Source organism: Epinephelus moara, chromosome 21 (genome assembly GCF_006386435.1).
Source record: "Epinephelus moara isolate mb chromosome 21, YSFRI_EMoa_1.0, whole genome shotgun sequence".
NCBI lineage: Eukaryota > Metazoa > Chordata > Actinopteri > Perciformes > Serranidae > Epinephelus > Epinephelus moara.
Window position 1 is genome coordinate 9,848,077 of NC_065526.1, and position 27,825 is coordinate 9,875,901.

The window sequence follows — 27,825 nt, forward strand, 5'->3', positions numbered from 1 at the left end:
TTTTACAAACTTGACATATTCACAAGTGACTCATGAGGTAAGTTCTTGTTTCAATACGGACATATCCACCTCTCACTGAACAAAAATATGAATGCATAAATAACTGATTGTTAAAACTCCAGTTTTAATAGCAACAAAAGTCGATCCCACAGTTACATAAAGTTCAGCAATATATCCAATCTCTGCCCAGTCTTCCACAGTTGCTTTCAATAATATGAACAGGAATAAGCCGACATGACGGCTGAAGACGAAACATCTTAAGATTAATAAGAGGTAGGAGAGCGATATTTCATTGTGTAGCTTGTAGGAGTTACTTGTAGGGCAGCAGATCTCATCAGTCTTCACAGTAAACATCTGGATCACAACACCAGGTGTGAGGCCTGACCGGGTTTTCAAAATTCAGGTCTGCATACCATTAAATCAACTTATGCTCAATACCAACCCTGAATGAAAAACTATATTTATTAATAAACAATAAAACCCGCCCCACTCGTCCTTGCATATTCTGGGGTAACTTTGGACTCCAATTCTTTCAAGAGTGGTCTGAGAGACTTTAATGTGTCTTAATGAGTCTTAATGTGGTCCAGGTCCACCATTGCCACCACTGACCCCAGGGCCACCTCCTGGCTTGGATCCACCTGGTCCACCTGGCGAACGCATGTCGTGCCACATCTTCACAAGAGGCTCCCTCTTCCTCCAAATCAGTTTGTGACCATATGCTACATACCATCTGTAGGACAAGATACACGGAGATGGTTAAAGTGTACTGACTAATCCACTACATCATTCTTTAAAAAGATTTACACCACTATGAGTAGCATAAGCTGAAGTTCCAGCTACAATAATAAGTGTAAAATCATCCAATAGTCTTATTACAGTGAATAGTTTTTGTTACAATGATTGTTTCATCACTGTGAGCGTCTTCATCAGCTGTTATGACCTGATTCTACTCTTGGTTCATGTGGTGACCACTGAGCCATTAATTGTGCATCTGCTGATGAAGACAGTAAGATGTGTTTGAAAGATTCTGAAAAAGCCAGTAGTGGACTTTGTGTTAATATTATTTTGTCAAGTTTCCAAAAGTTGTAATTAATTTTAGATCTTCAAATTTCCTTTCTTTCTGAGCAATTAAAAGACTTCAAACCTCAGCTTTTAACTCCACCTGCTGATGAAGATCATGTGATCGAAAGCTCCAGAACAACTAATAAATGAACCTTGTGATGAGATTGTTTTCTCACCTGCTTGGGAAACACATTTTCACCATTCTCTGACATTTTATAGACCCAACAACTAATCCATTAATCAAGAAAATAGTCAATAGATTATTTGATATTACAAATAATTGTTACTTGCAGCCCTACTCTGAACCTCAATTTGGGCCGATTGCCAAACTTTCTACCCCATTAACTGATTAGAGGTGTAAGAAAATATCAATACACTTGAGTATCCCAGTTTATGTTTTGTGATACTGTATCTTTTCTAAAAGACACTGCTTTGATTTTTCATTGTTTACAATTTTTTTTTTTTTTACTGATATAGGTAAATGTAACTTCCTTCAAAAAGTAGTGCTGTGATGTTAGATGTTACACGGACTGTGATAAATCCAAATGCAGATTCCACAGTTCTGACTGCATATTAAGTTAACTGTTAATGCATATAGTGGTGTGTTGTCTATACTATGACATTTTTCCTAAAGTTAATTTTTTTTTAAATCGCAATATATCACCTTGCCTACAGTACGGCAATATACTGAATTGTCTCCCCTGTATTGTGAGAGGTAATCATATCGTCAAATTCTTGCCAATACACAGCCCTACATCTGATGTATTTTGAGGATAAAAGTAAGACTTGAGAACATTCTTCTCCAGTTTAACCCTTTAAAACCTGGAGTGACATCAGTTTTCTTGTGCTGCATTCAGACGCCTTTCACAAGCATTTAAACCTTTGAAGCATGAGCGAACTGATTTGGATTCTTTTGAAAGAATGCTGAAAGGCAATGAGCAACTTGGCGAGAAATGTCCTGCAAAATGCAAAAAAAACAGTAAAACATGACAAGAAAAATAACCTGAGAAAGAAAAGAAAGAGAGGGGGGAAATTATTTGAAAATTAAAAATAAAAATAGGAAAAAATACCCCCAAAAATGTATTTATAACTGTTATAATTGTATTTTTAAAATTCATTACAGAAAATAATTTATTACAAAGATCATTTGTTATTTCTTGTTAAGTTGCTCATTGCCTTTGTCTTGCGTTCTTTAAAGGAATCAGGTCAATTTGCTCAGCTCTTAAAGCGTTAAAACACTTGTATGTGTGTATTATTGGCTGTCGCCCATCATTTATACATTATCCATAGAGTTTCTGCATCTTTGTTGTTCACAAAAGCCATAAATACACTCAGTTATTCTTTTTAATGTAAAGGAACATTGGTCACTCACACTCCAAAGAGGGCTCCTCCAAGGTGAGCCGCGTGGTCAAACAGCCGCCATCCCAGTATGAGTCCTGCTGTATCTACGGCAACGAGCGCTTTCAGAGCCTAAAGGCAGACCAATGACAGGAACCTGACGTTACACACAATGTGTTGCACTAAACACTAAACCAACAACAACTGTCTCACTACCATGCATTCAGACATGCATACTTACACATTCACTCAAACACTTTGTCGGTTTCGTTCATGCACAGATTTACATCTCTTTCCTGCAGCGAAAACACAACACGGCAATGTCATAACCTGTGACATGTATGAATTACCAAACTATTTATTTCACCTTACACTTTAGAGGTGTGTTTCTACATAACAAGGCAGGAAGTGCACACAAACACACACACACTGATGTATATACTGTGCATCACTTACAGTTCCTGCTGTGAAGGTGATCATGGGGAGGAAGATTATGCCAAGTTTGGCCTCTGGCACCTTCGCACAGACTGCGGCCAGCACCGCCATGACGGCACCTGACTGTGGATCAAACACAGGACAGGTGGAAACATTAGGACTACTGCACTTCTGTCATTAAGCTGTATGAAGATTGTAGCAAATAACTTACCGCTCCTAATGATGGATGAAGTCGCCCAGTGGCAGTTTTACACATGTAGCTGACCATAGTGGAAATCACACCTGAAAACACACATAAGGACTGAGATATCACTCTTAAACGTAGTCACTGAAAGCTGAACCTAATCAGATTCTTTGACTCACCAGCAGACAGATAGACTGCAAGAAACTGCTCCCTCCCCAAGAGAGAGACGATTCCTGACGAGAATGTCCACAGGACATACATGTTCGCCACCATGTGGATAATGGAGTAGTGGCTGAAAGAGGACAGAACCATGGGAAGGCACCGTGTTTCTGGTGGGGGACAGAAAAATGGAGAACTTGACCATATGTCGAGTGGATCCAGCTGCAAATTTACACATGGAGGAAAATCACTGGGTCTCATTCATGAAATTATTATTTATTTAAAGAACATGCACACTCACTGGAGGCTGGGTTGGACGTGAAGTACTTGATCATACTTCTCTGCATTGAGGGGATCCGCCAGCAGCACAGGACGACAGCATTCACTGCGATGATGCCTGGAAAACAGTAATAAGGAAGTGTGTGAAGCCATCTGAAGAAACACAGCGACAAAATGAGCGTGGGTCTGCAGAATAAGTTACCAGTGACAGTCCTTTGTCCCTCTGTGAGGCTGCTCCAGAAGTCATCCACCGTGGACATGAGGAGGATGACCTGTCGCTGGAAGCTTGACAGCTGGTTCCACCAGTCATGCCAGTACGCCATGTTTTTAGACCCCTGGGAACATATGAATGGTTCACTGAATCACTGTAACAATGGTTTTATGTTGACAGCAAGGGAGGAGACAGCCAGCAGTAAAACCTCACCTGTAACAGCTTTTCTGACTCCTCTTCATCTCTTGCAGTCTGAACTCGTGACTTCAGGCTCTCATATTGCAGAATGGCTGCAGCGCCAAAGGAGCAGCCTGTAAACTGACATGGAGTCAGACAACAACCAACGGCACCATACTGTCCCAAACCTCAGCGCTGCATGCATTGTTCTCATTGTAGCAGATAAATTAAAGGGACCTACCCCCACTGTGAACATGAGCGGTTTGAAAAGTGTTGGCCTGGGGGCTTTGGGAGGAGGTCGAGGTGGGGGTGGAGGTGGGGGACCTGGTGTGCCAGCCTCAGAGGGTGAGGCTTTTGTTTCTTGGGTGACATTTCCTTTCTTTGTGTCTGACCTTTTGGCTTCCCGACGGAAACCGCACCTCTGTTGGTTGTGGGGGTTGAGTCTGCCAAAAAATGAGTAGACACAGTATTAAAACCTAATTTACAGATAGCTTATAGAATAACATGGACACCCGTGTGAAGTGAGGCAAAGCAATACGACAGCCCTGCAGTGAAAAGGCTTAGAATGTATGATTTAACTCTTTGTAGGGCTGAAACTAAATATTATTTTCATTATTACACGCAGACCAGGGTTTGTTGGCACACTTTTCACTCTGCCGTATTTCCAGCTCACAATTTATGTTAGAGCATTATAACCAGCAGCAAATAAAAACTTAAGATCTCAGCTATAAATAAATGTGTTTTAATGTACACAAATGTTTTCAAACAGTAGATTATTTGTGATTACAGTCATGTTGTGCATTGTGCCAATCAGCCCCAACACAGGGAGGGTTGGCACAATGTTAAAATGCTGTAGTCACAACAAAATGAAGCAACCAAGAGAAAAAATGTGAACATTTAATTCAAACAAGAGCCAGAACACATGAATTTAATTGAACGTCTGACCTTTTTTATCTATTTATCATTAAAGATGCCGAATTTCATCCATCGACCTTTCATAACAATTATATAAAAAATTAAGAATAGATTGTTTTGTGTGTTAATCTCATAAAATACAGTTACAACTTTTACTTTTACAGCTGGTCTGCACATGTGCCAAACAGCTCCGCGCACATTTGACCCAACTTATTCATGAAACTGTTTTAGTCAGCGACAATAACTCATCACAGACTTTCAAATCTTATATCAAAATATAGCTGATGACTATGACTTTTAACTAGAACCTACACTTTTCCAGTATCACTATCTTAGTATTTATAATAGGATATCTTTAGCCCACAGACCACTTTTTTGCTTTCAGTACTATTAAACTGAAATGTCACCCTCACCAATTAAGTTGTGACTCACATATGTTTAAACATAACCTAGTAGATAAGTGCAGGTGAAGAAAGTTTTATGTTACATTTTTGTGTCTGTGACCTTCATAAGACCACAAAATAGCTGTGTGCCAGCCAACCCTGGCAAATGAAAAAATGCTTGTGTGACCTGTCAGTTACCTACAGCCTATGCTGATGTCTTCAAATGCCTGTTTTGTCTAACTTAGAGTCTAACACTCAATCTTATATAGTTTACAATCACATAAGACAAAGAAAAGAATCAATACTTCATAAATAAGAAGCTGAAATCTGTTAATATTAGGCATTTTTTTGCAATTAAAAATGGCACCATTAACCAATTGCTCATCAAAATAGTATTTGTATTATCATTGTATAATGTTACTGTTAAAGGAAATTAGGAGCCATGCCCTCACCTTACACTGACTATTCCTACTGGTCAAAACCAGAGCTAGTTATGCATTAGGTGTTACATTTGAAAGGGTAAACATTAGGCAGTAGGAAAACAGGACATTAATTTTGCTGCATGAACAGTTTCAGCTTGTTAAACACCATCACAGATAACACAGTGCTGGTCTGTGCAGTTTCACTGTAACCAAACTAAATCCACAGTTATCTCCAGCCCCGTCAGTCTGTGTACAATGACAGTGGGAACAGTTAGGTAATCTGCTGCTCGAGACACAAACGCACCACACACACATACACCACACACACACTCCTGCCAGCGTCATTTTATTTAAACAACCCCTGTGACCCGAGCAGCTTCAGCTCGACTCACCTGCAGCTCCGTAAAGTAGTGTTTGTACATCTGGTGAACTCTGTTTTGGCCCATTTCGTTACACATCCTCTCCACGCCATGTTTGTGATGACCTCCTGCCTGAAGCCCCTCCCACTGAGAGCTAATGCTGCGTTCACGGACTCGCCTAAAAGCTCCGACTTCTGACTACCACTCAAACGCTCTTTGTGTAACAAACAGTAGTACTTTTTTGGGAGCAGTGGAGGGAGGTCGTGGGTTTTCTCTGGGTACTCCGGCTTCCTCCCACAGTCCATAGACATGCAGGTTAACCGGTGACTCTGTAATGTCCGTAGGTGTGAATGTGAGTGTGAATGGTTGTCTCTCTCTATGTGTCAGCCCTGTGATAGTCTGGCGACCTGTCCAGGGTGTACCCCGCCTCTCACCCAGTGTCAGCTGGGATAGGCTCCAGCACCCCTGCAACCCCCAACAGGATAAGTGGTTATGGAAATGTGACTGCTTACATACCATAAAACTTAACAGCCTAGGCTATTATTTGCTTAAATTAAATTACTGAAATCAACAGGCCTATATTTGAGACAGGCCTTTAATTCCTTCCACGCAAAACTGTTGCTCAGCAAAGGGAAATACAATCAAATATTTTGTTTAAACCAGTATGAATATTACTCATCATCATTCAATCATTCATTAGATTGAGCTCCGCAACAGAGAGATTACGGCACAGCACTCGAGGATTACGGCACCCGGCACACCGACACAACACCACTTTATCCTGTTAAAACAATATTCACAACTTGGATTAGTTTTTATGAAAAACCCTTTTAGCTCTTTTGATCTGAGGACACTTACGGTCTAAAGGAATATGAATAACTTTCAGGGTAATAGAAGAATGGATACATAATTTGAGGTAGCCAGCAACCCACTTTTATACGTCTGAAGAGCTTCTTTAAAAAAGAACTGCCTGGCAACCAGACCAGGTGTTTATTTGTCAAAATGTGTGGCCACACTGGTAGTTTTACAGTATATCTATATGATATATTGTCATGTCTAAGCATACATAGGCTACTGCATGTAAAGGTATGCATATACTGTAGAAAAACAACCTACTATATCTTCTGTAACTTTTTGGCAAACTTAACCCTTACAATGTTTTCTTAGCTTTCTTTGCACCCTTGCACTATTTGTAAATATGCAGGAATACTGTGACTTGTATATAGATGCTGTATGTTATTGTCCATTTTCTGTTCACTGTGTGTAAGAACTCTGAGAGCTACTGGAAGCCAAACAGTCAAATTCCCAGTATTTGTACTTACACAGGTCAGTAAAGTTGATTCAAAAATAATAGTTCAGAGGACTTGAATGCAGCAGAAGGTGGAGGCCTCTGTGTTGTGCAGGAACTACAACAGCTTATTGTTTTTCCGGAGGCAGCACTTCACTTCCATCTAGTGGCGTAGTCAAGTACAGACTTGTCAAATGAACAGTGAAGTCACAGTGGTGGAAAATACATTTACTGAAGTACAGTTTTGAGATACTTGTTTTAATTCTGTGGTATTTTACACTTTCACTTGGCCACATTTCAGAGTGAACATTGTACTTTTTACTCCACAACATTTATTTTGCAGAGATTTCATTTTCATAACTAATGATCACTTTGTAAAATATGATTCATTTGCATTTTTCATTGCACACACACATTTCCAACACAGCAGGAAAAGCATATGTGCACATAGGCTGCTAAAATTAAAGATGGCTGAATTCCATTTAGCTGCTTCAGTTTCAGGGGCCTGATAATGTGCATGCTGGCTTGCTGTCACACTGTCACGGCTTACTGGAACACTTGAGGAGGACAGAGCTATTAATGTTTAACAGTAACTTGTGCATTTCCTACTGTGACAAGTCAAAATGTCCACACATAGAGAAGCTAAAATTACACATTAATGCAGCAGTAACACTAGTCCAATGATGTAATGTAATAATATCACACTCTGAAGGGGACACTTCTGCAAGATAAGTTTAATATTTTCAAAGTGAGGTATACGAACACTTACCAAAAAGCTTTAATGATATTTATCTTCTCATATATTCTCAGGTTAATATTTATCCAACTTGACAAGTCAATAACCTTCACCTTCCAATGTATCGTACATCAAGAGGACAGTATTCATTGACATACCATGGAGCCCAGCTGTGGAACATAAACTTGAACTTTTTAACTGACTCAATAGCCCTGTTTCCACCAAACACTTTCAGTATGGTACCTTTGGAACCAAAACTAACCCTCAGACATGGTAGCTAGACCCTAGCATTTCCTCCGCAAACAGTACTCTTAAATGTGGGCAGGGCTGTTGTCACTCACTGCTCCGTCCAGCACTCTCTGCATTTCCTCATTACCAGTGACACAGAGGGAAGTCTGCACCTGGTATATCCTCCGCAGAACGAGGCTGCACGCTGACATTTTCTGAACAAAATAAAACAGGCTGCAGAGAGAGTCTCTCTCCATGGGATATTTAAAAATAGCAGCTTTGTGCATTTAGTCCTTCTCAGGCAAGCGCAGGGGTTTAGTGTTGCCGTAGCCCACAAGAACGACATGCCACAATGCTTTTTTTTGTCCTCCAGGTGAGGATTAGAATATACACAGTTCACATAACCTAGCTAAAGTTAACACATATATAAATGCTTGAAGATCCACTCAAAACTAAAGTGATGGTCAAAGTTGTCACAGTGAAATTGATGGTGTGATGTGTGATTAGTGTGTTTATGGATTCACGTCATCAACTCATACATTGAGTAACATTACTAGTTAGCGTTCCACCTTAAAAGTCACCGGCAGTCGGCCCAGAGAATTAAGTTATTTTTCTGTCCGACTCCAGCTGCTGCAAGAGGCAGCAAACATCCTTTCATTTTATAGTTACAGTTTACTAATAAAACTCTCCACGGTATGAACAGTGGTTACATGAGCCTCAAAACCAGCCACAACTCAGCCCTGAACAAAGTGGCCGTCCGCTATTGACCAATCACCAGACTGCAGTGTTCACAGCTCCACCCCAAAAATGGGGACAGTACGGATCGGTTCCATCGGTACCATTCACAACTTTTCATAGTGGAAACGGAAAATATGTCCTTGTCCCAAATCTAATAGAAACTTAAATGTGGCTTAATGACAAAAACATTTGGTACTGTGTAAATCCTCACTGTGCTGTGTTGCTGCTGTGTTTCTGCATAGTACTAATTTATTTGATGTTGTGTTTATTTCTCCTCAGTAGTGATGATTGTGTGGAAGATATGTATCTTTTTTTGACATTTTACTTTGCATCATGTTGTATTTTCAAATCTTTGCATATTTCATTCTTCCCTTTAGGTGAGATATCATGAAAAACCCTTTCTGGGTTTCCTTCCTCACCTGCACATGTACACTGTTTTTATCCTCCAGAGATCTGAGCTTTTGTTTGGTTTGCATTTTTAATTTCTCCTAGCTATTTGGGATCAGTAGGACAACATAAGTATAAAAAAAACTTAACATTTTTAACCATAATTAAGTCCCAGTGTGATCAAATGAGTACTTCCTAGTTAAAAGTGTCTTAGTTTGCTACTGTTGCTAATTGGTCGAATTTGTTGCCATGTCAAACTACAAACATTATTAATCATAAATACACAAGTTTCAACCATAAAATATGATCAGGTTTTGGACCTTGTCCACTTTTGTGTCGGAATCAGCTGCAGACTGACTTGGCAGAGATGGCCGCCATCTTGTTTTTACATGGATTAATGTATTGTGCTCTTACTGCCACTAGATGGCACAAAAAGTGTCCATGAATGAGGACAACAGGTCTAAGTTAAGTAGAATGAAGTATAAGGTCAAGTAAACCCAAGATATGATGTTCTCACATGAGGACACAGGGTCTCAGGAGGTGATTATTTTTTACTTTTCTCTGTTCTTTATATGTAAATGTGCAAATAAACTTAAACTTAATAAGTACTTTTACTTTTAATGCATTTGTGCTTTTACTTGAGTGTTTTTCCATTGTTGTATTAATGCCTATAAAGGATCTAAATATCATATACCATACCAATAAATATTGTGCCACTGAAAATGGAGTGAGTGAGAGCACTGTTAAAAACACTGTTAATATATGACATGTTCTTTGGGATGTCAAAATATTAGTAAAAATAATAATAAATGACTCGTCTTCTTTTACATTTTCATCTTCTTATTAAAACATTTTGTGAGCACTCTGAAATTTGTTTTCATGAAGAGAGAAAGCAGTGGGAGCCTTGGACTAAACAGTATTGATGGCACTTGGTGTTGCTATTGGCATCTGGACAAGTTCCACAAACTCCTCACAAGCTTGCCAGTGACTCCAGAAATAGGTGAAGAAGGTAGAAATTACAGCGAGAAGGCTGCACTGCAGTGTCTGCAGAGTAACTAGGGCTCTACTCCAATGCAATATCTGCACTTGACTTGCTGGGCTACTTTAGCTATAGACAATATTGCACAGAGAAATGATGTAATAGAGCTAGGAAAGTATAAAGGAAGTTTGGAAGAGGGAAGGTAATTAATCTTAACTGAAGCGGACAATGCATCCTTTGGGGACATTATAATACAACTTCACTTCTGTGAGACGATTATACAGTTATACAGGAAAGTGTAGAGGTTTCAGGGCAAAGATACAGCGTGCAAAGAAAGAAGAGCAATATGCCTTTGCCACTGTATGGACCCAAGGACACACTGCCAAGTCAGATGATATCCTATGGGTGCAGGTCTGGGGCAGGAGAGGACAGGGAGATGTGGGAGGGGAGGAAGAGGAGGAGGGATAAAGAGAGCAGAGAGGGGAAGGGAGGGATGACAGTGATAGGAGTGAGCACAGGACGGATTGAGGTGGGGAGGCCAAAGGGAGGAGAGTGGACGAAAAGAGGGTGAGAATCATCAATTTTTAAGCGGCCTCAGAAGTTAATTTAGGTAAAAGCTGTTTGGATTTTGGTGGAGGAGTCGCTGCTGCAGCCCTGCTACGCAACGACACAACCCTCACACACACATTCATCTCCCTCTGAATCTGTAGAGGACTATAGGTTCCTTTCAGATCAATGCAGTGCGTTTTTCCCCTAGCAGAGGTGTCCTCTTTCAGGTCCTCTCATCGATTTGCTGTGAACCGACGCCAGCCAGGATTCGCCTGTGTCGGCAACAGGGCAACAAGGCCTCGGTCATGTGACAGGAAGTGTCTGAAATGCGAACAACTTGTCATTCATGTAGGACACTCATTCATCTTACTGCAACTATGTCCAGATAGAGTGAATAATAAAGCAACTCTGATGTGCGGCCCCCGTATTTTTGCTGTGGTTTGGATCCACAGGCAGATGCATGATGCGGAACATCATTTGGCCTTGAGGCTTCTATTTCAGCCCAAAGGCTTGAAACATCTTATACCAGCAGCACATTCTTTTTATACCATCAGAGGAAACTCTAGCTGTTATCATAGCGTCCTATCGGAATGCTGATGGTGAGCTTTCTAAGACACTGATCAATGGGCCGGATAGATAATACCACTCTGTGACTTGTTTTCTGTTTTTTCCTGCATGGATTCTAAGAGTCGGTGGTCAGTGTGTGATTGTGGTGTTCTCTGAGAACCTGTTTATACTATTAAGCTGTGTGAAGTGGATGCTGAGTGGGATTTCAGATAACTCCATCACTGCAAAGTCCTGATGTTTATTTACCTAAAATACCACAGCACACATCATGGTAGCATCAAAAAAAAGAAAAGGTCTGTACATGCAAAGGTTATTATTTTCTAAAATCTAGGGTTAAAAAACATCACAAAACGAGAGGGGCACTTGAATAAATTTGAGAGCAGCACACTCTTATGCACACACTGTACCTCTGTCTACATATCTGCCCCGGCAGTTCAACTGATTTGATTACACAACACTTCCTCAAGAGCTTTTTGCACAAAGCCATTACAAAGGGACAGCCAGCTCATTCCGAATGCACAGTGCAGTCTTTGTATATACTGTACACAATGTCTGTCAAATTTCTACTGCAGTATAATCAAATAACAGGCACAATAAAGAGTCAGATGTTCAGGACACGACTATTGATCTGTGATTCCTTCATTAAATATTGATGTCTCTCTGCAAAATATCATCTGCCTTTGCGGAACGGTGAAGCAACACGGCACAGTACAGTATGTGGTCAGCAGGTGTGTGAGGACGCAGCTCATCACTGAAGGCTGGAACTGGAATTATTCATTGTTAATTCAGCAGAGTTTCAGAATAAAAAGTGTACTGACACTTTTTGAATTTAGGATAAACAGGAGTACATTATACTGCAAGCACACTCTCACTGGTGTTGCATGTGCATTACATGACATATATTTTACATGAAGTTGTTGTGTGCTGGTGTTGTGTGCAATTCATGAGTGGCTGATGTGCAATACTGTTTTTTGTGATGTATGCTTTTCATTTCCTCTGGACTATTATTGTAAGGCAGCAATACTTGTACAGCTCCTGAGTCAAAGACAAATTTCCATATGTATCGTATCGTATCGTATCGTATCGTATCGTATCAAAGTGGCCCTGGATGATGAAAATTGCAATGACTGTTCAATTATGATGTGTCTAAGTTGTTAATTTTTGGTCTCAAAAATGTAGAAAAGAAGACAAAATGGATTACTGAATTCTTTTAACTTTTCCAGTACATGTTTTATGAGCAACTTGTGACATTCTGGATCTGACCTGTATGAATGTGTGGTGTCTTGTGCATTAGCAAACTTTGCAATGACAACTATAAACCCCCTCCAACCTCCCATACAGGCACTATACAGTGCTGTTAGGCCCCACCCTTGGGCGGCTCTATGGGGCGAACAAAACTCCATCACTGACCCAAAATAACCACATACAGTAAGACATCTTTTAAACACTCAAATCAACGGGATTTATTTAAAAAAACAAAACAAAAAAAACAAGCAAACAAGACAACAAAAATCCTAGGCTGGAGCCTATCCCAGCTGACATTGGGCGAGAGGCAGGGTACACCCTGGACAGGTCACCAGGGAGGTGGGGTTACGGGGTGTCCCTGTTACTTTATGCCCCTGCACATGTGCCCGCGAGGCCCGTTCAGTAATCTATCCATGCTCTCTGGTCACTAGAAATGGAAAAAGATAAAACAAGTCTAGGATCGCCACTGCAGGCTGGGCTTACTGTGCATTGCACAATAAAAGTTAATTCATTTAGACATCTAATTCATTGTTTTAAATGATTAAACAGTACCCACCTGAGAAGCTCCATGACCACATTTAAAGTGAAAATATTTTAAATAACAATAAAAAAAACAGCACTGATCAGGTTGTGTCTATAATATAGAGCAGAATCATTAGATCAGTACAAATTACAAGCATGAAGATTTTGCAAGGAAACTAATATTTGGCCTGTCTTGCCACAGTGTAGCAGAACACTGGCAGCACAAAAACATCTACTGTACTCCTGCATCAAGACACAATGCACACCCTGCATCCGCTCTCCTCTGCAACACACACACACACACACACACACACACAAAGTCCCAACCCTCCCTCATTCTTTACCTGAGCCCTCAGTCCACCTTACTCAGAAACTCTTGCAAACACGAAGGGCTGAGCACGAGCTCGCTTGAGAACTCTGCACGCGGTGTCGCTCTCGCGCGTTTCAGCGGGGTCCCAGAGGGAGCTCGTTTTGCAATTTTATTACTTGAAACAAGCAACTTGCCTCCCTCTCTGCCCGGCTGTCCCAACTGAAGAACCCAGCGCGCACCAACTCCAGGCGCATTCCTCCAGCCTACGTCGGCAGTATATAATCAACTTCAGCACCGCAAGGGGATATGGGTGATAAAAACGCCGGTAAGGAACTTCCACGTGCTTGTGTATGAATAAGTTATGAGCTCATTTTGTTGTGATGTTTAGTTGTTTTGTGGGGGAGACGAGGCGTTGTTTATTTGTGTGGAAGCACAAAGACTGCGGAACACAAACAGCCTTAACTTTGTGATGAAATCTGCAGCGTGAGAGCACATGTGAAGGAGTAGGGTGCACTTTCATTGCCTGGGTGTGAAGTTGAATGGGAGGATGCGCAGGATACTGTATGTGTCCAGCAGCCACACATCAGCACATGCTCCAGTGCTGCAGCGCGATGCTGCTGCTGCTGCTGCTGTACCGGCTTCACAGCTCAGTCTGCCGCCTCACTAGTTTGCTCTCTGCGTTAAGCACCTAATAAATTTCCTTTAGGGGCTATAATTAAAACGCATCAGCACTATTAGTCCACCATGCATTGGAAAATATCTAAATTGCACATGAAATGCAACTTCAAATATGAGGCCTGCATTACAGTGTTTGCAGCCCCAGTGTTGCGCATGGTAAACGGTTTTAGTCTCCCTGCCGGAGCTTTCCTTGACTCTATCAGGGCTGTCAGCTGATTTAGACAAAAACTGCTGGCTCTCCACTTTTTTTTTTCCCGGTGAGATGAATGTGCTGCTGTTCCCCGTGCAGCGGCGGCGGTGTGGCCTCAGCGATCAGCATGCGTGTTGTTGACAAAGCTTTTCAACTCTGCCAGTAATGGGCTGTAGAGGCTGTTATTCAGAGCTACAGGACAGAGTCTGCTGCATGGAAAAGTAGACGCTGCCTTGTGGTTACACACAGCTTAACTCACTGTAAAATGTGGTTGTGTTGACAGTGTTTCACAGGAGATGGGGTTAAAGCATAAAACAGGTACCCTCTTAAAATATATCTGGAAAAGGGACAGGGTGCCCTTGTTTAAGTAGGGTAACCTTCTCGCTCATGGTCACCCTGATCTGTTTTACACACAGTTTACAGTAAAGCAAAAATGCTGCAGTAAAGCAAAAATACAAAAAGTCATGAGTATACAGTAGCCGACATGTCAAGGTAACTAGGCAGGGGGGCTCACCTACATCCTCCACCCTTGTTAAATCCACTCTGGGATCTGCAGAGTTTGCAGCCTCATTCATTGATCCCACACACAGAAAATTAAGTGTTCACCACCCAAAATATGAAATGCTTTATGCTTCACTGTAGTCCGTAATGTCTACCCTCTATTGCTGTAATACTTGCCACCGCTGCACAGTGTTTGCGTCCTTGTATTGTATTTTGGGAGAGGCAGTAGCTTTATGATTCATTCAGATTTATGTTCTCTCATCGGACTTTTAGAGTCTTTTAGTTCGTCTCCGTTCAACAGAACTTTTTGATGCCACGTGCGCACTCAAACTGACGAAACAAACATATAAATAACCTGAGGACAATTATGAAGATATAAATCAGATGAATCAGGGCCGATATCCACAATAAAAAAGCCCAAACTATCCTAATACAGTCTGATCTTACAGTACGAGGTATCTTCCTTTAGACAAGGGTTGTGCACACTTTTTTGAATGGGGGCCAGATTACATAATGTGAAAACATTTGGAGGGCATCTGCCTCTTGCATCCAGTGGGTAATTACAAAAAAAGAAACACAAATGAGACAAATACAGCTGTTTCATCTTTAAGTGCAAAAGTATTCAGCATATCACCGTTCCTGAAAGCGGCGGCCTTTGTGGCCACGGCTGCTACTGTAACCGTTCGTTTGCTTATTTACCATTTGTATAGGGAAACACATTTGTTCCGCCTGCGTAGTTTCTACATGTTGCATGTCCACAAACTGTATCATAATCCTTCCATTGTGAGGGGATGAGAAAAAATCCAAAGTGATCTTGCTTGATTTAACCGAGTGGACTGTGGACCGTTTAAAATGGGTCCGCTGGCCAAGACTGGCCCCCGGGCCAGACTTTGGCCATGCCTGCTTTAGACCAACACTTTGAACTGCTTTGCGACTCTCTGTGTTTGTGTCTCTCTGGCTCATGTATGACGACAGCAAGGCTTATTTATTTACTATTTCCTGTTTTATTTTACCCATTTTAGGTGCCTCGTTTAGTCGTGTGGCGGGCTCTTCGGCTACACTAATGCCCTCTTGCACTATTTGTTTGTGTGTTAGTGTTTTCATGACCTGTTTGAGTTGTCTGCTCTGTAATTTGTCACTGTGACCGAACTAGTCTGATGTTTTTCTATTTAAAGGCAGGATTACAAACAGGCAAAGTGGGCTCTGCGACCCCAAATCATAGGTCCACTGTGTAGTAATTTGAGTCTATTTTTTTCTATGCTAATTGTGTTTGGGAATATGAAATTATGTTGCATTCCATTTGCACTAAGAAGTCAAAACATCCGTGTTCCGGTTGGAAATTTCAACTGAAACGCCCCCTGAAGTTGAATTTCTGACTTGGAAAGTCAGAGGAAGCTCACTAACCCAGAGAGACATACAGCTGCAGCCACATTCTGTTTGACGCCTATGCGACACACCCCTGCAAACTGCAAACCACCGCTAGTACAAGACACACCTACCAACGCAACGGTCATTTGAACACTACTACAATGTCACCTTGTAGTGAATAAATATGCATCCAAACATAGCATTAATCCATTAGTCTACTATGTGATTCTCCTTATAAGTAACATGATGTAACCCTTACCCTAACCCTAACTGTCTCTCCTTTAAACTAAGACGTCATAGCTAGCCAAACACTAACTTAGTATTTTCTTCAGGGCTTCCACTTTCAAGGAGGCTGACTATGTAGGAATGGTGGGCGATTTAGGTAGCTGGTGGGCAGGTTACTTAGCTGCTCCACCTGCAGCTGCACCTACTCAAATGCCGATCTCAAAATCCAATATGGCTGCTCTATCTTCTTTACAACTTAAGCTCTTAACAGTCACACACAGTATTGTCCAACTTATGTGGACATGTTGCTCCAGTGTTTGTATGCGCAAAATAATGTGTTGTTATCATTGCTGACAGTGGCTAACTCGGCTAGAACTAGTATTGCTAACAACATCTTGGTTTTCCGACTTGTACTAGAGGATAGTGAAGGCATGACCCACCCTACTCTTCCTCTGACTGACTAGTACTCATTGCCTCTGCTGGTTGGATTGGTTGGGTTCTGAAAACAGCCGTGAGATTGGTTAGGGTAGGAATGTCAGGGTAAGCTGATCAGAGGTAATGCAGAGTAGAGCAGGTCATGCCTTCGCCATCCTAGGAAATGCAGATTCACATCCTGGAACATGGTCCGACTTCCAAGGTAAATTGAGTGCAGAATTATGCACCGCTAAAGCATCAACTGACATAATGAGGACCTTAAGGTGGGGCCTGTTTTATTACCTGATCTTGAGGCCCTGTCTTGAAGAGGTCCCCTGTGTCAAAGGCTTGTTTCAAGGTGATGCTGCTACTGTGTTTACATGGTGTATATTTCTAAATTAATTTCTTTGTGTTTCATTAGATTATAACACATAAAACCTGGGGGTAATACCCTGGTGTCTTCCTTGTGCACTCTTCTTTAAGAAAGGACAGAAAGCGCTTCACACACATATACACACAGCCGTTTAAAGCTGCTGCTGATTCACTTCTCACCCCCTCTCTCCTCATCTTTTAAATCCCCTCTTTCTCCGTCATGCACACGACAGCAACCTCTTAACCTCTCATTTCTTACTCCCCACATTTTTGCAGCCCTGGCTATCACATGATTTGAAGATTCTCCTTCTTATTCCCTCTTCTTTACTCTCTCTTTAATACACAGGACCCGATGCAAAAACAAAACACAATGGAATCTTCCTGTTTCTACGAGAGGCGTTATCTGTGACAAGTATCTTGTTGCTGTGTTGTTGTATTCACAGCCACTAACCTCAAGTTTGCACACTTGTCATTCTGCAAGAGATTTTTGGCAGCTTTACTAAATGCAACCATTAACAGTTTTGCTGATTTTAGTAGCAGACGTTGCTTTAGCTTTGCAGAATATGAGAATGCTTTCTGGCATTTCAGCAAGTGGTAGTTACCATCAGCAGTGACTCAGTGCTGTTGTACAACACAGTGTATGTTTATGTTACCCGCTTCTACCGACCACAGTAGTTTGTTGTCGCTAAACATTAAAACCAATACTTTATTTTTAATTTAGTGCTTTAAACGGCAATAACTTTTCACATATTACAGAAGTTTGGATGTTTTAAAGGGACAGTTCACCCCCAAATCATAGCTACATATTCATCCTCTTACCTGTAGAGCTATTTACCAATCTAGATTGTTTTGGTGTGCGTTGTCAAGTGTCGGACATATTGACCATAGAGATGTTTGTCCTCTCAAATATAATGGCACTAGATGGCACTCTGTTTGTGGTGCTCAAAGAACCAAATAAATACATTTGAAAAACTCAACAGCAATGTCTCTCTCCAGAAATCATGACCCGGTTACTCAAGATAATTCACCGACTTTTTGTGAGCAGTTAGCCTGAGTGTCAGACTGAAGCTCCCAGAACCTTCAGTCTGACATGGCTTCCATTGAAGGCGATTTACAAGGGGGAGGGAATTTGATTTTTCCCTAACCAATCAGTAGAGATCAACGACTCACCCAGAATCTGACGTCATTAGTATCCATGCCTCGGGGGTGCCGAAAACAAGCGAGCATTGCCCGTTTAAAATGTCTCCGTCGTCGTGCACGCCCAGCTGCATCGCCGTTAAATCCAGTTTAGCAGCTTCCTTAATTTGGTCCTCCATTAACGCGAGTAGTGGCGAAATACCTCGATAGCATCGTTAATGTGGTCTGTAGGATCTGTAGCGGTCGCCATTGTTGCTATCCTCACCAGTTACCCACCGGCGTACAGCTTGACATCAGCGTGGCGCTGATTGGCTAATCGCTAGACCCGCCCCCACCCCCGGCGTTCATTGGTCCGTCCATCGTTTGGACGAGATAAATCGCAAATTCATTGCAGTATGCCAGACCAGAGATGCAAGCCTACTCAGTTGAGTGGGTGGGGTCTATGGTCTGGAACCAGGCTAGTGAGCAGTTTCATGTAGGAACTATTTACCTTCTACCAAACTACACCTGCCAACCGTATCACTGCGCAGACGGAAGCGTGCATCTCCTGCTAACTCATCCAGCACCACTAAGCTAGCTAACGTTACGGATCAGCCAAGGAGGACGCCATTAATGTTGCATGCTTCCTTCTGCACCGTGATATGGTTGGTGGGTGTTGTTCTGTCGAGAAAAAAATAGTTCCTACATAAAACTGCTCACAACAAGGTCTGTGGATTATCTTGAGTAGCCGGGTCATGATTTCTAGAAAGAGACATTGCTGTTGAGTTTTTCAAATGTATTTTTTGGCACTTTGAGCACCACAAGCCAAGTGCCATCTAGTCCCATTATATTTGAGAGAGGGCAGACATCTCTATGGCCGATATCTCCAACATTCGGCAGCTCACACCAAAACAATCTAGACCGATACACAGGCACTACAGGTAAGACTATAAGTATGTATTATAGATTTGTGGATGAACTGTCCCTTTAAGCACTTTATAGGGCCATCAGTGTTTTTGCTCCGATCAAATGACACATACTTTAAATTAAGAAGCAGATTTTCCAGTGTTTTTTGTCTAACTATGAGGCATTTTGTTTAAACTTTAAAATTAGTCGTAAAAGACGATCATGTCTGCATGTTTTTGTCAGATATATTGGCACAAGGCAATGCAGCTGTGTGAAAGCCTGCACCTCATTGACACACAACAATAATGTGATTTTGACAAAAACAGACATGATAATAATAACACTAGTGTGGTATTAACAACCACATATTTGATGTGCAAATATTTTGCACAACATGCCTCTTATGTGTCACGTGTTAAATGAACAAGTGGCTTCTTCATATGTTTTGTAGTGATCTGTTTTTCTCATCCAGCATCCCCCACTGTGGGCAGCTCGGCTGTAAACACTCACAACCAACTGAGTCATCCTCCCAGTTAATTTACACATGGGTTAGTTTAACAGTTTGTTAACAGTATATGCAGTATTTATTAGTGTCCCTTTCAATTTAATGTTGTAATAAAAAAAACAGACTCACTGTATTGTGTATAGTGTTTGTGCCTGTTTTAATACTTTATTGACGCTATGTTTAACTGAGGGAAATATTAAATATAAAATACAGTTTGAATGGCTGCACTGTATGGAGAGTTAAACAGAAAATTCTGGATGTGTTGTGCATTGTTTTGCACAAACTTCTGTGTAATGATGTTTGATCAATGCTTGGCTGCACAACATGAATTTGTAATGATGGAGCCATCAAAGCATTTGTTGGGTTGAACAGTTTGAGGCTAAATATTCCTGAAATACAGCAGTTTTGTTTCCTACTGCAGACACAAACAACTGACCCTCTTGTTGAGAAATCAGTAAAACTAAACTTTTAAATTAAATGCACACAACTTGTTTCTTTTATGTGAAATGATCTGGAAAAACAGGGACACCTAAATCTCAGTTTGCAGTTACTTTTCCATCAGCATAATCACAATAGATTTCTACACGATACATTTCAATTGCAGTTCCATTCAAAGCTGCTATCGCCTTACAAGGTGAACATTTTAACCTCGGCTCTGTTGATATACTGTATATAGGGAGGTGAAATGAGAGCTGGCTTGTTTCGCATCATTCCACAGTGTCATCACAGGCAGATCTGAGTTTGCTCAAATACATACAGGACACATCTTTTCTTAGACAAGGTAAAGTTACAACACATGCTGACTGAATGAAGACAGGTCATCCGCGAGGTGTCACATGGGCTCTGAAGCTTAGATAAATTTGTGATAGGAAGTGGGTTAATTTTAAATTGGAAACTAGTACTGAGGATTGGGGGAAATGTCCCCCTCACATTTATTGTTTAATTTCTGACTAAAATCTCTCTGAAAGGCATCTTACTGCTCAGCCACCATAGTCCAGAGGACAGAAGAGTGGAGCTGATGAAAACGTTGATACACTTATCCGAGTCACCTTCAGTAAGATACAAAGCTCAACGAGCAGTGAATGGTGTGGCCCTGGGTTTCGCCTCTCAGGCTGCATGCACTCTGCCTTACCTTATTGGTGTAGATTGAGCTGTTGGGAGAAGTTTGCCAAGAGGGCCCTGGCTAACCTGAGGAAAACATGTGATTTGGGTAAAAAGGAATATGAATTGAACATTAGTTCAAAGGGCAAATACAACATCTTGGTAAATACAACATTATACATGAGGTATTTACAGTTTGAAGAACACTAAAATGATTTAAGTAGGTTATCACAGACAGAGAACAGTGTGTTGTATGCTATATTAATAATATGGCACAGATCAGTGCTTATTTGCTTTTGTAATCATCTAATTTCATTGAGTGCTAATCAGAGAAATGAACAAATCGTCCTTAGGATCTTTATCTTAAAGGGACAGTTCACTGCAAAATCAAAACTGCATATTTTTCCTCTTACCTGTAGTGCTATTTATCAGTCTAGATTGTTTTGGTGTAAGTTGCTGAGCGTTGGAGATATCGGCCGTAGAGATATCAGCCTTCTCTCGAATATAATGGAACTAGATGGTACTTGGCTTGTGGTGCTCAAAGTGCCAAAAAATACATGTGAAAAAATCAACAGCAATGTCTCTTTCCAGAAATCATGACCTGGTTATTCAAGATAATCCACAGACCTTGTTGTGAGCAGTTTCATGTAAGAACTATTTTCTTCTTGAACTACACCCATCAACCAAATTACTGCGCATGCATCTACTGGTAGCTCACCTAGCACCACTGAGCTAGCTAACGTTATATACAGCTCAGCCGAGGAGGACGCCATTGGAGTGGGGCTGTATGAGGTACTTCCTCCTGCGACCCTATGTCCTCATGTGGACATCTCATTTTGGGTTTACTCGACCACATATTTTACTCTACTTAGACCTGTTGTCCTTGTTATGGACACTTTTTGTGCCATCTAGTGGTAGTAAGAGCACAATACACTGATCCATGTAAAAACAAGATGGCAGCCAATCGCTGCCAAGTCAGTCTGCAGCCGGCCCGACACAAAAGTGGACAAGGTGCAAAACCTGATCACATTTAATGGTTAATTAGGAAGTACTAGTTTGAAGACATTAGGACTTTATTATTGTCTCGTTTGAGGACATTGGCTCTAGGTTATCATAGATATGTTTAGGTTTTTGTACTTATCGGGTCCTACTGATCCCACATAGCTAGGAGACATTAAAAATGCATACCAAACAAAAGTGCGGGTCTCAGGAGGCTATAGTCAGTGTATTACACATAGTAAATGGTAGTCAGTGCTCCTTGTTTGGAGAAGCAGACAGGACTAGTGCCCCAGAAGCTCAGCAAAGCATTGCTGTGATTGAGGGTCCAAGTTGACGCTATATTTAGAATATTTTCACTGCTTTGCCTTGTCATCAGACAGCCTTGTGTGTTATTTTATGCCCTGTAAGGTGACCTTTGAAGGGTGCCTTTTAAATAATATAACTGCGGCCGATATCTCCAGCCCTCAGCGACTCACACCAAAACAATCTATAGTGATAAATAGCACTACAGATAAGAGGAAAAATATGTGTATTTGATTTTGAGGTGAACTGTTCCTTTAAGCCCTTCTTTACATGTGTAATTGTGTTCCTCTGTCTGTTTGCTGTCGTGAAGGATTTGGTTTGAGGAAACTACTATTTTAGGCAACTGACTACAGCTTATTATGCCATAAATACACATACACAAAAACATGCTGTAAATTGAATGTATTGTGCAGTCTGCATGCCTGGTGGAAGCATGTAAACAGTTTTTTTAAGATGGGATGGTCTACGCATGTCCACATTTACAGTATGTTTTGATCATGAATTTTAGTTTGGTTACATGTTCTTGCACTTCAGTTCCTGTCTGTGCCACCTCTTCCTCTATTTTCCTCCGCATGCTCTGTCTCTCTCTGCATATAGTGGTGACTGGCTCTGCAGTGGGACAGTATAGTGGGAGCTGAATATACAGCACCATCACCATATCTGTGACTCTGGGTCTGATGCCAGCTCCCTCCCTCCCTCCCTCCACTCATTCTCTCTTTACTCCTCTCTGACCTTTCCTTATTTGCATGGATGCTGTTGTTAAAGCATTTTGCTGACCTAAAACGTCCTTTTATGTACATTGTATATATTACACATCATGAGGGCATGTTCCAAAGGTAGCTGGTGCCATATTTGTCGCCCTTGTGGTGCAAGGTTGCACGAGCACAAGAAAATATAAGATACACTGTAAGACACTTTAAATGCAGCAGTGTGTTAAAGTGATGCTGCAGTAGCTGTTGAGCTTTGTTCACCACTGAGCCTCAAGAACAGCAGTGTCTCAGCACACAGCAAAACATCTGTTTTAGTGAATCTAAACACTTTAAAGGCCAGTGAGTGTACTTGTCTCATTTCTCTTCCTCTCTCTGCTTCATGGTCAAGTTTCAGTTTCTCTGCATGTTATTTTAACACAACTGCTTTATGTTATGGCTCCCCCTAGAGTAGAGAGTCGCACATAGTTTTGCTTTTATGACAAATCAGTGCAACACTCGTTATCCTGGGAAAAACCTGCATAGAGAGGTTTTGAAGTTTGGCTTTGGGTTAAAATTAGCAAACAGGAAAGGATCATTAGAACACATTAGAAAGTAATTAAATCCACATTTGTAGGCATAGTTGAGTTGCTGCATGCATTATTCCAAGTGTCTTATTTAGCCCAGTTTAGCACTGCAAGTGTGACATTTTATTGTTTTTTCTGTGATGCTTAAACTATTTTCTATAAAGGTATACTTTATAACACAGTTTTGTTCGAGCAGCTAATGCAGTGAGATCAAAGATAAAATGTCGTCCATGGTGAAATGAAGCCTGTTATTTTTGTTTTAATTCTACTCTGTAGTTCTACTCTAATTTTTTCTTCTTCTTTTTTAATTATGAAGCATTTTTTTTACTTTTATTATGAGAAGAAATGCCCATATATGTCATTATGTAGCAGGTACAATAACCAGTGGATGTAATCAAGTACAACTTTGAGGTGCTTGTGCTTTATCAAGTGAAGTACAAGTTGTACTTCCATTTTATTTATACTTTATACTTCTATCCCACCACAATGCAGTAGAAACTTTTCCCTCCACCATATTTATTAAGACAGATTTAATTACTTTACAAATTAAGATTTTAAACAAAAAAAAAATGTTATAAATCATGATGTATTGTTGCAGATTAAACAATGCAACAATACATAAAATAGTTAAGATGATCTAAAGCCGATCTATAATTTATAGCAGCACTGACAGGGGGATTGTTTTGGCACTGAGTTTATTATTTTTACATATATTATATATAAGAAAAAGTCTACATGTAATAAAATACTCACTTTACTTAAGTAACCACAATGCAGGACTCTTACTTGTGGTATTTCTGCCACTGGTGGAAGAAGTACTCAGATCTTTTACTTAAGAAAAAGTACTACTACCAAAGTGTAGAAATACTCCATTACAAGTTAAAGCCCTGCATTCAAAATGTTACTTAAGTAAAAGTACAAAAGTGCTGACATAAAAGTAAACTTTAAAAGTACTCATCATACAGACTGCCCTATATTAATATCATATATACTATATTATTGGATTATAATTTGTGATGCATTAATGTCTTCATCACTGTAATGTTGCAGCTGGAAAGGTGGAACGCATTTTCATTACTTTGTATAAAGCTGGGTATTTTAATCTATAATAATATCATAATTTATTAGTTGATTCTATTTCATATATATTTGATATTTATTTCGAACCTGTAAAAAAAGACATGAACGTACAAACAAGCAGACAGACAGACAGAAAGCAGTATTTACAAATAAAGAAAAGCATAATGAAAAGCAATTGTCAGTGTATAGTTACTGTGATTTACACATACAAAAAGGAATGGGAGGAAGAATAAACTTGTTAAATCCCACGGCTAAATCCCGCTAAATAAATATATAAATCAGAATCTGCAAAGTAACTAAAGTCACATAAAAGGAGTGAAGTAAGAAGTATGCTACAATAGTTACTTCTGGGATGTAGAATAGAGTCTATCCTCCTGCGACCTGAACTTTTGTTTAGTATGCATTTTTAATGTCTTCTAGCTATTTGAGATCAGTAAGACCCAATAAGTATAAAACACTAAACACTGTCAACAATAGTTCAGTTCCAATGTCCTCAAATGAGACAATAGTAAAGTCCAATGTCTTCAAATCAGTACTTCCTAATTAACAGTGTCTTAGCTTGTTTCTGTTGCTAAAATTGGTCAGATTTGTTGCCATATCAAACTACAAACATTATTAATCATAAATAAACAAGTTTCAACCATAATATTTCATCAGGTTTTGTCCACTTTTGTGTCAGGATCGGCTGCAGACTGACTTGTCCACTTTTGTGTCAGGATCGGCTGCAGACTGACTTGGCAAAGATGGCTGCCATCTTGTTTTTAAATGGATCAGTGTATTGTGCTCTTACTACCACTAGATGGCACAAAAAAGTGTCCACGAATGAGGACAACAGGTCTAAGTTAAGTTGAATGAAGTCTATTCGAGAGAAAGTTAACTTATACTTTCTTTACTTTTCGCCCTTGTGGTGGAGACACAGCTGCTGCACTGGTCGCACACTGAGGTGACCACTCCTGACACCTGTAACGCAGTGACTGAGCCTTAAACTTTCTGGTAGTAGAGAAGACACCTTTGTCTTTAAAGCGGTGGGCTGCAGCTGACGTAGGCTCTGCATTGCCCGCTTGTTCCCAAAGGATCTGGGGAAACTAGATGGCACAAATACACGTCCATGAACGAGGACAACAGGTCTAAGTTAGGTAGAATGAAGTTTAAGGTCAAGTAAACCCAAAATGTGATGTCCACATATGTGGACACAGGGTCTCAGGAGGATAAGGTAGCACAAGTATCTTAAAACTGTGCTTAAGTACTTGAGTAAATGCACTTAGTTACATGCAACTACTGATTTCTACAGTGTGGTTTTGCTCCTTTTACTTCAACAAGTGCTACTTTGCCTCATGTCACTGGCACCTGCATTTGTCATGATATCACGTGACTATATGTAAATCAGTGTACGCTGTAATCTGAGATTAAGTTAACTTTCTTGTCACCCTTATGGTGGAGGCACAGCTGGGTGGGCTGGTCAAACACAGAGGTGACCACTGCTGACACCTGGGCTGTCATAACGCAGTGACTGAGCCTTAAACTTTCTGCTTGTAGAGAAAACACCTTTGTCTTTAAAGCGGTGGGCTGCAGCTGACGTAGGCTCTGCGTTGCCCGCTTGTTCCCAAAGGATCTGGGGGAAAAAAAGAAAAACTATTGGCTCCCGGGTAACAACATCTGTGCAGCCAGCGTCAGATCGTCGCCTTAACTGTCAGCTCCGCATTACCTCACTCGTGGCCGGCCTGCCACTTTACCCCTGCAGTTTAACTTTGGCGTGCATGCTCTCCCTCCTCTCTCCCTCCCTCTCCTACAATCTCTCCCTCTCTCTTCCTCTCTCCTTTCCTGCTATTACGTCCGCTGCTGGTAAAGACGCGGAGACAGGAGGAGGTGGGGGGGATGTACAATTAAGAGCACATTGTAACGTCCTTGCGTTGCCTGCCGTGGCGGAAGAGGAGTGTGCCGTGAACGCGAATGACCGTCGGTGGACGAGAAGAGGATAGACAGAGAGAGACAGGGCTAGAGGAGGAGAGAAGGAGGGAGGGAGAGAGAAAGAGAAAGAGGGGGGAATCACTCAAGATGCCTCGTTTTAGCGTAATTTGTCCTGCAGACTGTGCCCTTCCGGCGTTTTGAGGGCTGCTGTGAGCCTATAGAGAGAGGCTGGCTGGCTACGCTATGCTGCCTGACCCTGCTGTGTTGTGATAGCGTTGTCCGATTGTTTGGATTGAGGAAGGCTCCCATCAACCCAAATCAATGAGGATTCTGAGGCCATTCCTTCAGAAAGGAGCGCATATGCTGCAGTGTTTCTGTGGACAACGATCGAAGTCGACCACTATCACCAACGGTGAGAGACAAACATAGCATTACAGCTACCTTGGCTTTGCATGCTTTCTCTCTTGAGTGATGAAAAAAAGGAAAAAGGGGGGAGATATAGAGAGAGAGAGGGAGGAGGAGGAGGAGGAGGAGGAGGACAAGAGAGAGGGGGGGTGAGTGGTTTCATTGGCCACTCGAGTGTGTGAGTAACATCTTCCGAGTCTGCAGTGGAGAGAGCCTCTCCTTGTGCTCCTCGCATCTGTCCCGAGTTCTGTGTGCAGGTTTGCAGCCCAGCCGCACTCCAGATACTTTACCAGACCGAGCTATATTTTGCAGACGAGCGTGTTCCAGTGCTGCATCTGAAGCGAGCCAAAAATGGACAATGCAGGGATCAAGTCATTAAACTTCAGGGGCCTGGAGAGGCAGCTTTGTTTCAGGGCCCCAAAACAAGCAGAGCAGTTCAGCACCGCGGATAGCGCCATACTGGAAGTGCTCCAGGAGAGGGGCTCCCAAACTTTTCATGTCCTCACACAGATATATATCAAACAAGGACCCCACAGCTGACTTTAACTCCAATCTTGAGCTTTAACTACTTTAATACATATTAAAAACCAGGCACAGAGCACCTGCATTCACCCTCACCTGGCAATCACTACTTTTGAAAGTGACTTACTCTGTCCACTATTAAACACACCACACTTAATGAGTCTCAATGACACACACGTGCATGTGCACATTCACCACCACTCAACAGTCTTTGGCAATAAGCCTAAGATGCCTGCCATGTCCTCTAGTCAATTCACTGCATTGCTGCTGCTGCTGTTCGCTCGTAACGCAACTACACCTCCAAAGTCATTAAAAAAACATCCTGGAGTATTTTTCTAAAACACTGTTTAACTGGGAGACAAATGCAACACCTTCTCCCCTGTCTCATGCAGTACGTCGGCTCTCCGGTAGTTTCAGCTTTCAAATTCAGGGCAGACAATTAGAAACTCCATTAAGCACAGTTGATTCCTCTGAGGAAGTTGGACC

The 27,825-nt window shown here is 41.2% G+C and overlaps 2 protein-coding genes across 4 annotated transcripts in view; one reads left to right on the top strand and one right to left on the bottom strand.

The window, feature by feature from the left end:
* Nucleotides 1-119: 119 nt before the first annotated feature.
* On the bottom strand, nucleotides 120-6,099 carry parla (presenilin associated, rhomboid-like a). 2 transcript variants are annotated; one of them, XR_007569102.1, is made up of 11 exons: nucleotides 5,958-6,099; nucleotides 4,087-4,288; nucleotides 3,882-3,986; nucleotides 3,660-3,792; nucleotides 3,480-3,575; nucleotides 3,199-3,348; nucleotides 3,047-3,117; nucleotides 2,857-2,958; nucleotides 2,642-2,696; nucleotides 2,435-2,532; nucleotides 689-730 (listed from the first exon to the last, which is right to left on the bottom strand). XR_007569102.1 is itself a non-coding variant. In XM_050033248.1 (10 exons), exons 1-10 carry the CDS (start codon nucleotides 6,035-6,037, stop codon nucleotides 574-576), a joined length of 1,194 nt encoding a protein of 397 aa, XP_049889205.1. In that variant the 5' UTR covers nucleotides 6,038-6,099; the 3' UTR covers nucleotides 120-573. The 2 variants fall into 2 exon arrangements, 1 of the variants encoding a protein (XP_049889205.1); XM_050033248.1 differs by lacking the exon at nucleotides 2,642-2,696 and having other exon boundaries at nucleotides 120-730.
* A 7,599-nt stretch (nucleotides 6,100-13,698) lies between these two features.
* The window catches only part of fgf12a (fibroblast growth factor 12a), a 54,962-nt gene continuing 40,835 nt past the window's right edge, over nucleotides 13,699-27,825 (top strand). The window contains exon 1 of one of the 2 annotated variants that reach the window (XM_050033260.1): nucleotides 13,699-13,798. In XM_050033260.1, coding sequence (XP_049889217.1) covers nucleotides 13,780-13,798 — 19 coding nt within the window. In that variant the 5' untranslated portion in view covers nucleotides 13,699-13,779. Of the gene's footprint in view, nucleotides 13,799-26,419; nucleotides 26,825-27,825 lie in introns of those variants that run through there. The other variant, XM_050033259.1, reaches the window with a different exon arrangement.

Excerpts from the sequence above, each read along its gene's own strand:
- parla (XM_050033248.1), bottom strand. The coding sequence starts at position 6,037 with ATGGCGTGGAGAGGATGTGTAACGAAATGGGCCAAAACAGAGTTCACC. Across the intron at positions 3,349-3,479 it reads CACGTCCAACCCAGCCTCCA|AAACACGGTGCCTTCCCATG; the intron begins GTGAGTGTGCAT and ends GTCCCCCACCAG. Across the intron at positions 3,118-3,198 it reads TGCAGTCTATCTGTCTGCTG|GTGTGATTTCCACTATGGTC; the intron begins GTGAGTCAAAGA and ends GTGTGTTTTCAG.